The sequence below is a fragment of the Tauraco erythrolophus genome, chromosome 7 (genome assembly GCF_009769465.1).
Source record: "Tauraco erythrolophus isolate bTauEry1 chromosome 7, bTauEry1.pri, whole genome shotgun sequence".
Classification (NCBI taxonomy): domain Eukaryota; kingdom Metazoa; phylum Chordata; class Aves; order Musophagiformes; family Musophagidae; genus Tauraco; species Tauraco erythrolophus.
In genome coordinates, this window is record NC_141471.1 from 33,900,403 (window position 1) to 33,918,308 (window position 17,906).

The window sequence follows — 17,906 nt, forward strand, 5'->3', positions numbered from 1 at the left end:
CAGTGCAGCAGGAAAAACTTCACGTCTGCTGGTGGATTCCCCTGGAGTATGACTCATGTTATTGTGCCCATGCAGGTTACAGTATAAGCGCGTTCATATACACATATATACACACACACTTGATCTATCTAGATGGGTAGATGTGTGTATGTACATATATGTACATATATGCAGAGTAATCTAAAAAGCAAGGCAGTGGAAACCTGATTGAACTGACCTACAACAGTTTTAGACCTTCACAATACTGCAATGCAGTCAACAAAGATTATATAAATTTAATTCAATCTAGTCTCCAGTTCTATATGGAAAGCATGTTTCAGCCAAGTCTCAGGAGTGGGAAACCAATGCTGACAAGTATTTATAGGTCACCACAACTGTTCTAGCTCTAAGGTTCTCAACTTTTCTTTTTTATTGTCTAATTTACACCTTTCCTACCAGTGATCAAATGACACCCTGATGGTAACTCAGACAACTGCTATGTCAACAAGTAACACTAAGAAAGTATTTAAATAAACTCGTCTTGCAGTTTGACATTAGAAAACAAGCAGAGATCGAACACCATATTTGCACAGAGCCCTTTTTTAGCTTTTAATACAGAGGACAGGGGAAGCTTGCCTACAGCTCTTATTTCTCTAAAGGGACTAATTAGATTTCAACTTTCCATCTTAGGCATAGGATTCAGAAAAATCAACTTCCTGACAAAAAATTTCTAAAATTCCTATAAACAATAATATAAAATAAGGCGCCTACATAAAGCAGCTTCTTTTCTTTTCTGAGCAAGACATCAGTCTGCCCAAAAGCAAAATCAGAGCTCTAAGGAGAGACTGTTTCATAGATGCAAATTGTAATCAGAATAATTTAATTCTTCCTATTTTATTACAAGTTTAATGGAACATAGAGATGAAATCCTACTTTCTTCCTCATTAAAGTTTCTTAGCAATGGTTGAAGAAGCTATACTGGTTTTTCTCTTGGTGTTTGAGGCTGGAAAAAATTACACTTGTCCACATACTTATGTTTAATTAAAGTGCTGCAATTCAAAAAACTAGATTGCAAGTGATTCATTTCTCTTTAAGCTGAGGAAGCACTTTATTAGATGATATTAACCATACAATCCACACAGCTAAAACACTGAAGAACAGTGCTATAATTAAAAAAAAAAAATATTGGCCACAGCTGAGTACAAGACTGTTGATTTATTATAAGTAAATGCAGTAGATAAACTGCTTGGGAGTGGGGAGGAGACAGACAAGGAGGGGGACAACCAATCTAAAAAAAACTGGCACAAATACAACAATTAACTAAAAAAGAGACAAGCTCTCATTATACATTTACATTTCAATACACAAAGATTCCTCATATTCATGCCCTCAGAAATACATTTAACACTTCTGCAGAGCACTAAAAGCAACAGGAAGATACGCACACAGATCACATTTAATCACTGTCTTTTTCTGTCAAAAAATCAGTACGCTTAATAGCATTATTCAAAAAAGTTTAAGCTTCAAATATAAGTGCACTAAATGACTTAACAAAACTTAATTAAACTAGATAGCAGGATGCATATTCAGAGTTGGATGAATGCATAATTAACAAAGAAAGTTCTATAACTCTAATAGATAAACAATGACCTTTTGTCCTATGCTCTAGTTTTGCAATTTAGCATATGGCTACAGAGATTCAAATCTCATCTGGTATTTTAATAGGATTTCTTAAAACTCGTACAACTTGGTACACTGCAGTAAGTACAACAGATACTGGTCCAATTCTTGTACACTTTAGATGAGTGGTTTATAATCTTACAGACTTTGAGTCATTCAAAGAGATCTGATCACCAGCAAGGTTCCATTTAGGCTGACTGTAAATAAAGCTTCCCGTAACTTGACACTTTTCAAAAGGACTTCAGCAGTATGACTCCCAGACAAAATTGAAAACTTTGTTTAAAGTTGCTTTACCATGTCAAAAATCAACTATAAAAAGCAAAAAAAAGTCCAAATGTTACACAAATATATGACCATGCAGCTGGTCAGTACTGCGGAACTAGCTCAGGTATTTAAATTCAAACCTCATTACTTACAAATAAGTTTTATTTCTAACAGTATTTTTTAGAATAGCCACAGATTTACTGAAGCTCTGTGTCTAGCCTTACTAAATTTAACTGCAGGGTGAATGCTTGTCACTTGACAGAAAGAACAAGTCAGTCTTCTGAAGAGATGGTATAATGCTGGTATTTAAGTAGCAGCTATCCAAACCCTTTAAAAGAAGCTGACATGCCCTGTGCTGGGAGGGCAAACTTCCAAACTGAACTGTCATCGTACTATTCACTGAATTTCAAGTAACTAGGAACAGTTACCTAAATGCTAAAAAAGAATATAGGCCTCAATCCTGCGGTAGGCACATATGGGTATATATCGTGTCCATACACACATCTGGAAGATGAATCACCATTCCACCTCATCAGTTTTAACCACTTTTGCTTACCATCACTACAGATGCCGTATTTTCACCCTACCATCACCACTTCTTATCTTTTCATGTCTCGAGTCTTCAAAAAGAGTTCTGCAGTGTATTAGTAAGGTCATATTATTAGTATTAGTAAGGGGCTGATGTAGAATCATGTTCACACACAATAATTTTCTCCCCACAGTATGGAACTGCTTTAGCAAAATAAACTGCAATTGCAGCAAAGGGCTGCCTGTTGGCCCAAAGAGCACAATGAAGAGCCTCATCAGGTAGAAGAGACACATCAAGGTGAATATTCACATGAGCTTGATTCGGCTGTTACAGATAATAAGACTTCTCAATGACACCCGTTTGGTTGGGGTTTTTTGACTAGGTTTTGTCTCCTTTTCCCACTGAATATTTTTTCCACAGTATACAGCCAAATACTAGAATTAGTACATAAAGAATTTGCTTTCTTATGTACATCTGCTTTTCCTTTCTTTGGCTTCTGCTTTCTAATTAATGCAGCATTTTGATGATCCCTGTTGCACACTGTCATGGCTAACAATGCTGAGCTAAGACTGACTACACAACTTAAGCTCCTGTATGAACGGTCACATCATGTAAATTCACGAGATTCACTGCCTAGAAACTGTACTAAGGCCACGCAGTCTTAAATCAAAAGTTTAAAGGAAGAAAAATACCACTGTAATTTAGTATGCATGCAATTATGCATAATATAATTTACTAGTTATGAATTAGCTGAAGTATTTTGCAGACAAATCAATGGGAGCGTGGCAAGGATTTAATGTACCAACCACAACAGCAATAATTTACTCCAGTAACAAACACAACTATGTCTTACTATACTTTCAAGTAGCTTCAATAGTTTTTTTTTTTTTTGCTTGATCTATCTGACAAGCTTTCAGAACTTTGCCTCCATCCCGTCTTTAAGACAAATCTTCACCCACACGCTCAGAGTAATTCTGCTTTCAAGTTTGAAGACGGGGCAGGAGGGGAAACCAGGACCATTCCCACAGGAAGGCTGGTCTCTAGAAGCATCCAGTTATCAATTTTAAAGCTTCAGCAGAATACTACTTAAATCTTACATCTGTAGCATTCAAAAGGCCCATACCACTTCTGAGGGTTGCTATTTGTAATTGTTCTCAAATTCAGTAGCTGCAAGAGAATAATCTGAACATTGAAATAAGTGTCATTTAAAAACAAAAACATGCTTCTTCACCCACAATTCCTTCCCTGTGTATGTCCAGTTACATTTGTCCATTAATATTTTTTAAATGACAGTAGGTGACCTGTCCCTAACTATACAGTGATAAGCAAACTATTCTTTGTCATTTTGGTAGTTTAAACTGTTGTGGGTTTTTTAAATATGTTTTGTCAAATATATTTAATGACATCTCAGGGCTCACATTAAAAAAAAAAATTGTCAAGGATTACATATACAGTAGATATCAAGTTTAATTTTGTTAATTCTACAATCTACCTTTTAATTTGGCTTTCATTTTGAGTGTCAACGGAATGTGTTCACGTGGAAACCTTTCTATAATTAAGGTGAGTGTCATTTTTGTCAAGTGATTAAAAACATTATTTCAGGATTCAAATTACTGTCTTTTCACTAGCATGACAAGTAAAATTGGAAAGCTGCATCAACTGGAGTGCCAATTTCATCTGCAGTGAAATTGTTATGTTACACTACTAGGAGAAATATTTAACAATTGTGAAATAAACCATTAACATCTTTGTAGTTACATTCTCCTATCTGCCAAAGTTACAGCAATCAAGTGAAAGACTGTCAAGCCAGGTTTTGAAAAGAGTTCTGCATATCCTTGTTTCCTAACATCACTAAAGGTCTCTTTTTAACCTCTTCCTTCTTATCTTTTTGCCTTTTTCCTTCCTTAGCCCAAGGAAGGGCTTTTTCTTTCTTAGGCAAGAAAAAGCAAAACCCTAAGCTCCATTCCTACTTCAGACAATGTAAAAACAGTTTTAGTGAATCTGCACAACAAATTACTGCAGTACTCAAGAAAACTCTTGGGATTTTCTTTTTTTTAAAGACACTTTATATAGTCTATTTTGGTTTTATTGTTCTAAGTTTAGATTTTATTTTCCAAAGCAAGCCTAAAATATTAAAGTATACAAATATAGACTAATAATCTTTTAAATAATAAAAATAAATAATCACACAATTAATTTTTAAGTTTTAAGAAGCCAAGTCAATGAAGTTTCTTCTGGGTAAGTGCAGTATACCTGCTGATCCCTCCTGGTTACAGAGGCCTGAAACTCCTCTGCTAAGCAAAAGTCCATCTGTCCCCTCCCTCTCTCACCTCCTTCTCTTCCACCCAACGCACACTGTATGTCAAATGGCTTAATTGGTTAACAGCTGGATTAATTCAAGCGCAATCACATCTAACTATATTTATCTTGGATTTTCCTGCTGCTTCTCACACTGCATGAGACAGAAAAGCTTTTGGGATCACTTTCCCCTCCCCTCCCCCACAGTTACATAAGGTGCTCTAACAAAGCTCTTATGGACAGGCAATAACTTTTCATTTATATTCTAAATCCACAATCACTGCACTGTTTCAACAATTCATGAAGTTCATTTATAAAAGTGTAAACCTTTAAACGAAAATATACGCTAACATTTTCTTAAAGTACATAACATTAAAGCACTGTAACCAAAAAGTTTAAAAGCTATTGTGCACACATTACTTCAGTTTCTGTATTTATCCAAAGAATAACAAAATCCACTACTAAAATAAAACCTGCTTGTTTGCTATAGTCAGAGTATTACTACTGAAATAAAAATAGAAAAATTATGTTGCATATTTTGCTACAATTGGTTTGTGCAATAAAGCTGATGAAGAAAAATAAGTCTTCTGATTAACACTGATAATTGTTCTACCAGAAATGGCAAATATGTTCAACACCAAAACCTTTATTTTCAAGTGAAAAAACAGAGTAAAATTCAGCCTGTAAAATTCAGAGTCAAGATATTTTTTTTTCTCCTCTCTCACACCTGTTCTGCGAGCACTGCTGATCACAACATGAAATTAGGAAGTGGATTTTTTAATTTTAAACCGACCTTCATTTTACTAACATTTATTCTCAGCACTAAAAGCTATTTCATTATACAGTAGAACTATCAGCAAGGGACAGGAAGCCTCTTTTTATGTAACCTTATTTTGAAAGTGGAATAAGTTATTTATCTTACTATTAAAAACAAGAGGCCACCTTCACAAACACACACAATCCTTCTGATCACATGCTTGCACTAAAACCCACTCTGAATTGTATTCTAGTTTAAAAGATAAGGAGTTTTGGTCAAGTTTAAAAGAAGCACTTGAGCAATGATGAGAAACAGGAGATGCAAGCTCACTTCCAGCTACTTTCTTAAATACAGAAGTGAAAGACTCAAACTCATTTCTAATATAATTTCAAAGAAAGACATCCTTTTCCTTTGTAACAATCCATATTGACTTGCATCTAAGCTAGTTTAGCCATGTGGACAGAAAACGGACAAAAAGGATCAAAGCATTTTGGATCACCTTAGGTCCAAATAGGGCCAGGCTTATTGCTTGACAGGATCACCTAAGGTGACCCAAAAGGAGAAAATAAAATAATCCCTCTAACTCTAGCTTGAACTGAAGCCAATAAGATAATCTAGACTGTTTCTATGTTCAGCCTCTGGATAAACAGATTACACCTATTTCAAGTTTTGCTAATGTGAAACACTGGCAAAGAGAAGAGAGGAGGAAGACCCCAGAATCTTTATCAAGAAAAAAAAGTCTGTTCTCCTAAATGGCCTAAAAACAATGAATTCACACATTCTTTAGTTAAGAAACTGTTATTGCATATTTCATTTGTGATTACCAGCTCAAGTAGCATTTTAAATTTTTTTACTTTCTTGCCTAAAACTGCAAGCAAGGAGTTATTTAAAAGTTTCTTTTACCAATGTTTTCATTCTTTCACTGTTCAAGAAGTTTGGTCTCACTAAATTAATTTAAAGAATCATAAAATTTGCTTCTAGATCAATTTCTATCACTTAAGATTTCTAATATTTATCTTGACAGAAATACATTAAATCAGTCTCTTTCCATAAGAGTCGGATCTAGTAGGCTGACTCTATGTTGTCTAATTAAAAACTTGTAGGCAGAGCTCAGGGCTTCTGCAAACAGTTGCACAAGACACTTTTTAAAAAAGATATCTTCATAACTTAACAGTTATGCTTTTTGAAGGTAGAAAAGAATTTCTTAGTTTTAAGACAAAAACTTAAAGCTGTTCCATGCAAGTGGTAACTTCAACTGAGCATCATTTTCTGCCAAGAAATAAGCAGCTGCCTATGCCTTGAACTCAAATCTCTACTATACTGCCCAATTTATGCCATTACCTAGATCAGCTCACACTTACTAAGAAAATATATATAAAGATTATATATACATACATATATAAAAATGGTTTGGCACATAGAATTCTGTTCAAAGACAACCCATTCTGTCAATTTTCTTTAAAGGGAGAAGAAAATGGAAAAAGATAGGTTATAAGACGTCTGATGAAAAATGATTACTTTCATAAAATAAATCCATTACTACTTCTATGGAGATACCACACAATTTCAAAGCTGCTGCTGCGTGCAAAATAGTTTGCATAATCTTAAACTGATTGAATTAGCTAAAAAAGAAATAGAGGAAGAGGGGAAAACACACACATGATATAGTATCTATTTTAGGAAATCTCAGAAAACTTCAAACAGTAAGCGTCTCACAAAAATAAAAAGTGAAACAAGTCAAAGTGCTTAGTGCTTGCAAATAAAGAGCTGTCACGACATGAAGGTATAACATAAGATAAATTCCACAGAATTAACGAACATTTTAGAACTGTACACTGCAGCAGCAGTTATTGGGCTTTTTCTTGTCATATCCTGGGCTGCATCAAAAGAAGCGTGACCAACAGGTCAAGGGAGGTGATTCTGCCCCTCTACTCCACTCTAACAAGACGCCATCTGAAGTACCGTGTTCAGCTCTGGGGCCTCCAACAAAAGAAGGACACGGAGCTGTTGGAGCAGGTCCAGAGGAGGGCCATGAAGATGATCCGAGGGCTGGAGCACCTCTGCTACGAAGATAGGCTGAGAGAGTTGGGGGTTGTTCAGCCTGGAGAAGAGAAGGCTCCGGGGTGATCTTATAGCAGTCTTCCAGTACCTAAAAGCAGCCTACAAGAAAGCTGGAGAGGAGATTTTTACAAGAGAGTGTAGCGATAGGAACAAGGGGCAATGGCTTAAACTGAAAGAGGGAAGATTTAGATTAGATATAAGAAATAAATTCTTTACAATGAGGGTGGTGAGGCACTGGAACAGGTTGCCAGAGAAGTTATGGATGCCCATCCACAGAAGTGTTCAAGGCCAGGTTGGATGAGGCTTTAGGCAACCTGGTAGAGTGGAGGGTGTCCTGCCCATGGCAGGGGGGTTGGGACTAGATGATCTTTGAGGTCCCTTCCAATCCTAACCATGCATGATTATTTTTTGCTTTTTCCATAAACAACTCATCGTGTGTGAAACAGCAGACAAATTACCTTCAAATTTATACCAGAAAAGATAAAATTTTTGTTTCTACCACTCGATGACTTGCTTAGAAGTATCTATAAGCAAATAATTATTCTTAAGCAATTCCTTAAAAACCAGTAGTTTCTTCTAAAAAGACTGATTAAACCATGTTTCAATGACATATCTACAGGATGTGTGTGATTTTTTTACTTAGAATTAAACTTATTACATGTGTTTATATATATTTCATATATACACAAATATTATGTATACACACACAAAAGACAGATTTAGTCATTAACTTCTGAATAATCTTTTAGTACCCTGGTTTCCTCAGGCTATAAAATTAGTCACCTGAGATATTTGTTTATTTCTTTAATCTACTGGTAATATTGTATCTGTTATCGGCTACTTGCAGCAGAATTTTCAGAGCCCTCTGAACTACAAAGCTATCTCAATTTTAAAATGAAACTGCTTTGGATGCAGTATAGTATTTTACTGCAGTATTTTATTATTTTATAAGTACACACCACAATCTAAAAGTTCCCAAATAAGCAATACTCCTCATCCAGATGAAAAAGTTACTTCAAGAATATTAAGTTAGCAACATAACTTTAGAATATTTTTATCCAAAACTGGACTAAATATAAAGAGAGATTCTAATTTCCTTATTAGGTCAGGTCACAAATGTGAAGGAATACAAGTGGAAGAAGCAAAATTCACATTATCTATCAGAGCTGCCAGAAGGAGTCCTTCAGTAAAAGACATGCCCAACAAAACTAAAAATTAATTTCTACATTGGAAATCAATGTACAATATCCAATTCCACCACAAGGGATTTTGTGCCCAAACAAAATACGACCATATATTGAAGACACATACTGGCTACATTGGCCACCAAGGGAAGAGTACATTTAAAAACTTTATTGGTGTTCCCAATTAATATTCTGACTGGGAAGTAACACAACTTTTACAAGTATCACCCCTCTCCTCCACTCTTGCCCATCTTTATCCCCAAAAATAAGCAAGAGCAATAGTCTCCTATACAGCTACCACTAACTAATATAATAAAGGGCATCTGCTGCCTAAACACTGGAATCTGAAGAAACATCTACCAACATTATTCATTGATTTTAATACTTTGGGAGATTGTTTTGTTCTTCTAATTCCAAGACCTCAATCACTGCCAGCACCATGAATCTAGTTTCAGTTTGGACTCCTACTTGCAATGATCATCCCTTCACGATATCTAATTTCTCTTCTCAAAAATTTACTGATAGTTCCCCAATCTTTTCAAAAGGTGTAGTACTTTTTAACCAGCATCATAATTAACAAACTGCAAAAATGAAACGGAGGTAAAAATAGAGAAACCTCAGAGTACGCATCGCAAAGAAGCAGCTTCCAGGAGCCAAACAACAAATAGATCTCAAGTTGCAAATACAGTGCATTTTCAAGAAGAAACTTAAATCCACTGACAGAATACTGGCACCTTCCTCTGAAGATTGTGATGTTACTCCACTGTTTGCTTCTTAAGTTTAAACTTGCTGCAGTTCTTTAAGTGCCACAAGTTTTCTCCAGTTACAAAACACAGAGAAACTGATACAAGCACTATTTCACTACAAATTCCCAGTAGTCTCTGAGAGTACATCTCAACTCTTACAAGGCCAAATTTCCTATGAAGCGTGCTTACAGGATGAAGGCAAAATAACCATTAAAACAGATGTTACACAAAATGACTAAAACCTTCATAAAGCTAGAGTAAGCCTCAAAACTTTCAGTTCCTTGCAACTGTTTTTTCTGGACACAATATCATTCAACTGCACAAAATAAAGCAAGAGAAAGAGATTAGTTCTGTGTCTCTGAATTATTCAGTAGTCCACGATACCAAAGACTGCAATTTCTTTAATGAACGTTGATGCCTAACTCTTGGCAGAATGGACAATGCCAACAAAAAAAGCACTTAGGGTATGGCAAAAAATGCCTTTACTTAGGAGGAGAAAAAAAAAAGTGTTTAAATATTGCCTTTTTCCAGTGTGATAAATGCAATGGGAATATTAATAAAAGCATTCCAAATCTTTCCCTTTCCCATGTTTAATATCCCCTTTCCCAATGTGTCCTTCAGTCCTTATAACTTGTCTGCTTTACCCACTCACTTCCAAGAGATCTTTGGCTCACCTTTCCTTTTGGAAAGCATGGTTACTCTGCATCTCTTTCATGGTCCCCTGTGCCCTTTTGCCTTCTCTGGCATACTGTTACTAAGAAAACCATTCTGCCTGCTGTCTCTGCAAGCCCTTAGAAACTTCACAAGTTTTATCCAAGTGGTTTTCTATGCAACGCTGCTGACAGGGGCTGCAGTGCATAGCTCAGAAGCAAACAGACGTCTAAGCAGAGTGGAGCCTCCTACAATTTCTTCCAAGTCTCTGCTCCATAACTTCTGTCCATCCGGCTTCTCTACAGAAGTCACAAGCCTGTTGAGGCTAAAAGATTCATCTCGGATACTCAAGTAGTCTTCCACTCCTTCCTCACAAAAAGCCTGAGCCCAGAGTTACTGTGCCAACTACTTGCTTGGATACCTCCCAGATGCATATACTACCTCCTGCCCACTGTGAGGCTGAAGAGGGAAAGCAAGTGTGAACATCCCAAATAAAGTTTACACAGAGGGACAGTTCTATGAACTTGGTGGAACACTTCAGTCTCAAACATCAAGGCATGAAATATTTCCAAGACATTTCAATGAATTTGGAGGGGGAAGGAGGAGGTGAGAAAGAAACCACAGAAGTGGTGCATCAATTCTTGCCACTAATACTTCAAGATTATAGGCTGAAACTAATTATAGAGGAAACTAAGTCATTTGAGTATCCAGCTCTCAGGGCAAGTTTGCAGAAGATATCTAAAAACCTCAATCCTTGCCACTTGCTCAAGAACATCAAGAACAAAAAAGAAACTTAACCGAAGTGGAGCTAGCAAACCTTACTTGTAAGTTTTCCTGGAGGAACAGATGCATTCACAGATCACAGCAGGAATGATCAAGTAAGATGTATCGTTATAAAATACTAACACATTTGGGAAAACTGAAAATAAGCAAAGTTTTGAGATATTAAAAAGGACATGGAATGCAAAGGTTTAAGTGAAGAGGTGCCAGGCCTTGCACAGAAGAAAGGACCTGAAACTCACCAGAGACATCTCTCCTCAGCCTGCAGCAGCAGTTGTTAGAATAGCAGCATGGCAACAAGCAAGGCTTCATCGTGTCTCCAAGTCAAACAGTTCCAAGATTATTCTGATCATCAGCAAAACTTCAAAGCAATCACTCTTTCTACAGTTACATCGGTTGGGTATTTATTTCTTAAAGCACGTACACCATCGGATTTTTAACTCATGCGTGCAGTCTGGAATGACAAATCCTCAACACAGGATGACTGGGAACATCAGGTACATTCTTTCCCATTGCTTCTGGTACCGATTAAGGGCTATGAGAAAAATTATCCCAAGTCTGAGGCGCTGTTGCATAATCAGTTGGTTAAATACGGCAAGAATTTCACAGTGAACTTCCAGAGTATTTTTTACTTGGCCTTGTCTGACAGCACCGACAGGAAGAGTGGAAATGCAGAGCATCCTACAGGATATGTAGCAATTCAAACTTCCTGCTCAAGTTCATCCCCTTAGGTCACAAGAGATAGCCTAACCTACACTCCCTCAGAGGCAGTAGCACAAGGGCTGAGAAAAGTTATTTCTTAGAATTGCAAAAATATACTGAAGAATAGGAATATTTGATCTGAAAATAGCAATAGTTATGAAATAATAGCATTCTGAGAAGAACAGATTTGATTGAAATAGAACTGGGATCACCTCGTTTCTCCCAGAAGCATGGGACTTAGTGAAGAAGGGCAGAGGAACAGACATGAAAAAGAAAATTAACAAAACCACAGCTGCATTTAAGCAGCTAATACTCTTTCAAAGTAAGACCCCGAATTAATGAATGTTCTTGGAAATAAAATGTGTAAAGCTCATCTTCCTACCCAAAACTTCAACTGCAATGGTATACTGAATTAAGCATTTCAGACATCAGTGTTACAGACAACAGGTACCTGTGAACTTTTAATTAGGTCATATCACCTCTCACTTGAATAAACATTGCACCATTTCCACCTGTGAAATTAAAACCAGTTCTTAATATTTGCTATTCCTGATTATCAAAAATGCTTTCAACCAAATCAAGGCACAGATAGGACATCAAAAAGGTCATTAGATGCACAAAGGGACTTAAGCAAGCGTAGATGGGTTTTCTCCTCCTCCTGCTGGGAACTGGTGGCCTGAGTAACTGAGGAGGTTAAAATCAAACTGGTCTTAGCAGATCTTGTACTTATTGTCCAAGAAAATACGCAGAGCTGCAGGACTCAAGAAGATTAAGGGCCACTGCTGAAACAGCTTCAAAATAACTACTGAACTAACTGCAGTGGTCAAACTCTGTATTTTGTTCTGGGAAATCCCTGGATTTTCAGAGAATCCCGCTTGCACAAAACCAGTTAAAAATTTGTGGGGCTTTTTAAATGTTTGTAAAATGCCAATGTTAAAATACAAGAATAAATTTGACTAACTGCAACACTGAGATCACACCCTCTTCCACATAGAAACAGAAAGCAAATCAACACTGTAACTTCTGAAATCTGCCTTCCCTCTCTGACGATTTTACAGCTGCTTCTGCTTCAGAGCAAGAATAAAATCTTTGACAGATATTCCCAAACCAGGATAGGAATCGATTTCTTTTCCAGAACGAATGGCAGTTAGAAAAGGAGTTCCCTAGTTGAACATACCTATAATCTATGGTTACTCACATTAAAAACAAATGCCTGTTTCACCTCATACCTATGGTCACAATCACGCAGTCATCATTTTAAGGTGTAATACTACAGAAATTCTGTAAACAAGGTTAGGGTACTCGTGTTAAAACATTTCAATATGTTTGCATCATGAAATGTCTCATTTTTTCCAATTCAGAAATCAGACTTTACTTACCGGGGAAAGGAGAAGAGAAGAACAAACAATTAAGCCCAAGATCACGATGCCTTGTACTTCTTGAAGTTTCTCTCTCATGTAGCTGCAAGTGCCAACTGCAATTGATTTTTCCTATTATTCCAGCCTTGGTACTCTCAGCCAAGCAGTGGTGAAAAGTGCTAATGGGACTTCAAAATATTGTCACCAGTAACTTACATGCAACACAAATGGTTTCTTGTTTCTAATAACAGCAACGCTCCTAATGCTAGTTCAAATGCTTTGTCATCTTTGTAAGGGTGGGGAAAAAGGGACAAACATATTTCAAACAGAGATAATTCCATCGAGTGCAACCAGACAGAGGAAATCAACATTTGGAGCTCCTTCAGCTATCTAACCAGACAACCTATTACATTTTATTGAACTAGGGAACTTAACACTCTTCCTTTTTCACACTGTTTTGGGGAACGGTCCAGGCTGACATTTTAGAGCTGTTGCAGAGCTCTGCATTCAGCCTCAGCACTTCAGGCACAACTGTACACTCCAAGAATAGTCCTGAGCGTTTAGGCTCTAGCTTTTACTAATAGCAAGCAAGCATTTCAAAACAAACACTAGGAACACATGATATCGGTTCTTTGTAAAAGGTTAATTTTCCTAATTTTTCCATTCCTCACACAATTTAGTTGACATGCACAGAATATGGAGTTAGTAAAAGAGCTGTCATAGTAACAATTAGGAACACAAAGTACACCAGCGATAGCATGGACTTTGTTAACAGAATACATGGAAGGAGAAAGAGAGCTTTTTACCTCCCAAGGGCTTGCAACTGATCCTCCAGCTAGGTCTCATCTGGCAGAACACTGGCACCAAGGCAAAGCCCCAGCATACAAGTTCCACAAAAGGACAGAACACTAATTTCTCTCCACCCTCTGAATAACTGTCTACATGCTTGAAGCTCTATCAGCAAACATAGTGCAGCCACATGAAGCATCAGAGCAATCTTCCACAGTCATGTATCAACAGAAAAAATTAACAATGCTATAGTATATCAAGCAGTTAACTGGGTCCTGCATCTTTCAAAGCTGGACTATCATATACATTACAACGTGCTACTGTTTCAGTAAGTCTAATTCATTATTATTCTAAAGCAAGTTAAACAAGCTGCTGAGTCAACCTTTATTCTTAAAAATCAGGCTAATTTGCTTGGTTTTGCTCAAAACCAGTTCTAAATAGGTTAGTAGCTACAGAAGTTTAACAAAAAAGTTTGTAAAACGTCCCTTATAAATCAATAGTAGCACATATAACAGAAAGGAATACTACATGTAGTTAGTGAATTGGTTGCAATAACAAGAAATACCAACACATCAGAGCTCATTCTGTATGGTTCATTTTCAGTTGCGGACAAGGAAAAAAAGCTTTCCTACTTTGTCAGATTTCAAAAACTTTCTCAACTGTCACTAGCTGCAACAAAGTACTCTTGCTAAGCTGACAGCTGTCAAAATTTAGCTGCTGATAAATTCAGAAGCGTCTTACTACGCATTTCAAAGCATTTAATGAGCAACTGGAGGAAAAAAAATTGGAAAAAGAAATCTACTTTTCACTTTTTCTAAAGCGCCTTCTTTGGAGACAACACAGGCTGCAAATGCAGACAGTACAGGCCATCAATCTGAAAGACATTCTAAAACTTCTTGTAAACTAAGTCCCACTGAAATCCTATTTAATGTTTGATCCCATCAGAATTTAAGACACTATTGACCAGCAAGAGCCAGAGTTGTAAAACACCAGCTGCCTCGCTGTGGTCAAAGCATTACAGTTGCTACCACTAAGAGTCAAGAATGGCGAAGACAGTTGTCTGAAAACGCAAGAGAGGGACTACTGCAACTTGTGTCCATCACAGCCTCATCAGACGAGAAGTGCTGAAACAGTACGTAACACGGAAAGAGGCTGCACTGGGTCTTGAAAAGCAAAGGAGACATCTGATGAACAAGAAAAGGGGAACAAGTGAAAAGACACAGAAAGGCCAATCCAACAGACTAAGGAAATGCTCACTGCAGCAGGACTCTGCACACGTGCAGACAGAACGTATTCAACATGACCACAGAAACAAGTTCCGAAGACCAAGATAATGAAAATCTGGGGAACAGCGTTTGCTAAGTTGGTAAATCAGTACGTGTGCTTGGCATTCAACAACATGATTTCTGATGCAACTAAAATAAGACGACCTGCAGTGAGGGCTAAACAAAAACACACTCGGTATTTTTTCCTGACGGGAAGCACGATCTTCCCCTGAAATTACTGATTATGAGGTCCTAATCCTAACTGCATCCACACAAAACTGTACTGAATCTGCTGGGGTCTGCATATATGGATACGGTCAAAGGATGCAGGAAACTGAACTTGAGAAACTGTAAGTTATGTTTTAACTGCATGATAAAAATACACGTAGAACCAGATTCTGCCTTTCCTTCATGCTTAAATATTTTTAAGAATAATATTGACTACATTGTTAAATTATATAAGTAACAGTTACAGTGGGGGAAACATTTCTAAATTTTTAATGGATCAAAAAGAAATGACAGTGATCTTGGCCATTCTAGATCAAAGAAAACCACACAAGTCCACAAATACCCAGCAAATTTTTTATCTTATTTCACTAAATGTTCTTAAATAAAATAGTTATTTTGAGAGAGGAAAAATACCAACAGACTTACTGGCTGTCTGGTGTTCCCCTTCCTCAAAGTTATTAAAATAAATTTAGGCAGCCTACAAACGTGGAGTTTTCACTACTGCCCTACTCTAATGTCAGTCTGCCACACAAAAAAAAAAAAAAGATTTGATTGTTTAAAGCATGCTATACATGTATAAGTAGGCTTGAGGCAATATGCATCTTCCTACAAAGTGTGGAAAGGGTTCATGGGTGTGACTGCATGCAGTTTTCACAAGGTGTTTTAGCTATCAAGTCACCATCGGAACACCCAAAAAAGCACACTGGAAAGGACTGCTTTCAGTTCACATGTCAGCTGGGTCCTCCAACAGCGAAGAGCTGTCTAGTTGTTTGAAGAACGCTCCACAACTGCTTCTCAGGCAGGCAAGCAAAGCCTGGCAACTTTGCTAGATGCCCCTAAAAACTTTAAGTTATCTCCTTGGCAGAGATCAACCCTGAAATACTTCACTCCGAAGCATCTTGTCTACAAATATTTTACATACAGGAAATAAAAGCAAAGGACATCAGAACCCAGTCCTCTACACACCAAGGCTAAGTATCATAACCGGTCATCATACACATAAATGCTAGGGAAAAAAAGGCAACAGAGCAAGTATCATCCATGCTGCTACACTAGTGCTATTAGAAAAAAAAAAAATTCAATTCCAAGACATTAAAGCGTCCTGGATAGGCACACACAGCTATCATCAAGCAGAACAAACAGCCATGAGGCACTGACCCAGAACATTCTACACCACCCTTAAAATAATCTAAATTACTATGGTTAATACTTACGCAGCACACTCGCCAACACTATTTAATACAGATTATTAAGCCTGACCACCCACCAGATACCCTTCACACAAAAACAGGTCATGTATTTTTTCCAAGTTTAACTCACTCGGCAAGTTTTACCCTCCCAGGGAAATCTAAGAGCTCATGGCAGTACAGAACCACTTTCCTAACGCCCTGAAACTTTGAACTGATGCAAACTGAAAGCTGCAAGATACTTTTTTAGCTATCTCAGGAAAGCATAGCTAAATTTTTTCAGGTGTCAAAAAGGAAGCCTTCAACTTCAAGATGCTTACGATTTAAGACAATTTAGTTTTCGACAAATAACCTTCACCACAGGATAAAACGGTAAACTATAAAACACTTATCACAGGTAACGCAATCATCATGTTGGAGAAGTAACTGCACGCCAGACACCTTGTCGTACATACTAAAAATAGAAAATCAATCAGTCTTTGTAGGGTGGAAAGTCTAATTTCCAGCAACTAGAAAACACTGTCCGATCCCCCCCTGAGAGCGCGTTTCGACACAGTGGCCATTTCCAGCCCACACTGATCCCGAAATACCCCTCGCCTCACAGCCTGGCCGTGCCGCTGCTCCGGGACACAAACCCCCCGCCAAGGAGGGGCGAACCGAGGCAGCTGGCTTCTACCAATGACCTATAACCACAAACTCCTGCAACAGCGAAGCTATTCGGTTTACGCCGTTTAGGAAAGCAACACGGAGCCTTTAGGAAGCTACCGCAGAGGAGGAGGCCGGCGGGGCTGGAGTCGGCGCCCGCGTTCGGGGCCCGGGCGCGGACATCTCCCCGGCGGGCCTAGGGCCCGGGCAGGCCTCGCTCCTCACCAGGTGCGCTCCGCCAGAAACGGGCCCGCCGCGGCGCAGCGGCCCCGAGACCCCTCGCCGGGCGGGAAAGCCCCACCGCCGGCAGATTGAGGGGGACGGTGGGCGCGCCCCGGCCGGCTGCCGCACGGAGCGGGCAAGGCGGGCCGGGCTCCGCCACGGCGGTGCAGCGGCCCCGTCACGTAACGCCCTGCCGGCCCCCGACGGGGAAAGAGCGGCGGGCCGGGCAGGAGGGCCGGGTGATAAGGGGGGCCCGGCGCGCTGCCCTCCTCGGCCCCTACCTCGGCAGCTCGGAGGCGCCGGCGGAGGGCAGAGCCTCGTCTCCAGCGCGGGTGGCGGCGCGCAGCCGCTCGCTCAGGCGGACGGAGAGCTGCTCGCTCCGCTCCTCTCCCCTGCCGCACGCCAGCAGCCGCGGCAGGGCTCTTACCTCTGCTAACATTATTACCCCGCTGCGCTGCGGCGCCTCGGCGGCTCTAGCCCCGCAGCATGGTGAAGACTCGCGGCCGCGCGGAAAGCTCCCCCGGCCCTGCGGGGCAGCGCGGCGAGGCGAGGCGAGCGCCGCCAGCCCCCTGCCGCCCTCC

The 17,906-nt window shown here is 39.0% G+C and overlaps 1 protein-coding gene across 1 annotated transcript in view; it reads right to left on the minus strand.

Annotated features, from left to right (window-relative positions):
- SNX13 (sorting nexin 13) overlaps nt 1-17,834 on the minus strand; it is a 66,812-nt gene extending 48,978 nt beyond the window's left edge. The window contains 1 exon segment of the mRNA XM_086614224.1: nt 17,753-17,834. Coding sequence (XP_086470350.1) covers nt 17,753-17,764 — 12 coding nt within the window. The 5' untranslated portion in view covers nt 17,765-17,834.
- Between the last annotated feature and the right edge of the window lie 72 nt (nt 17,835-17,906).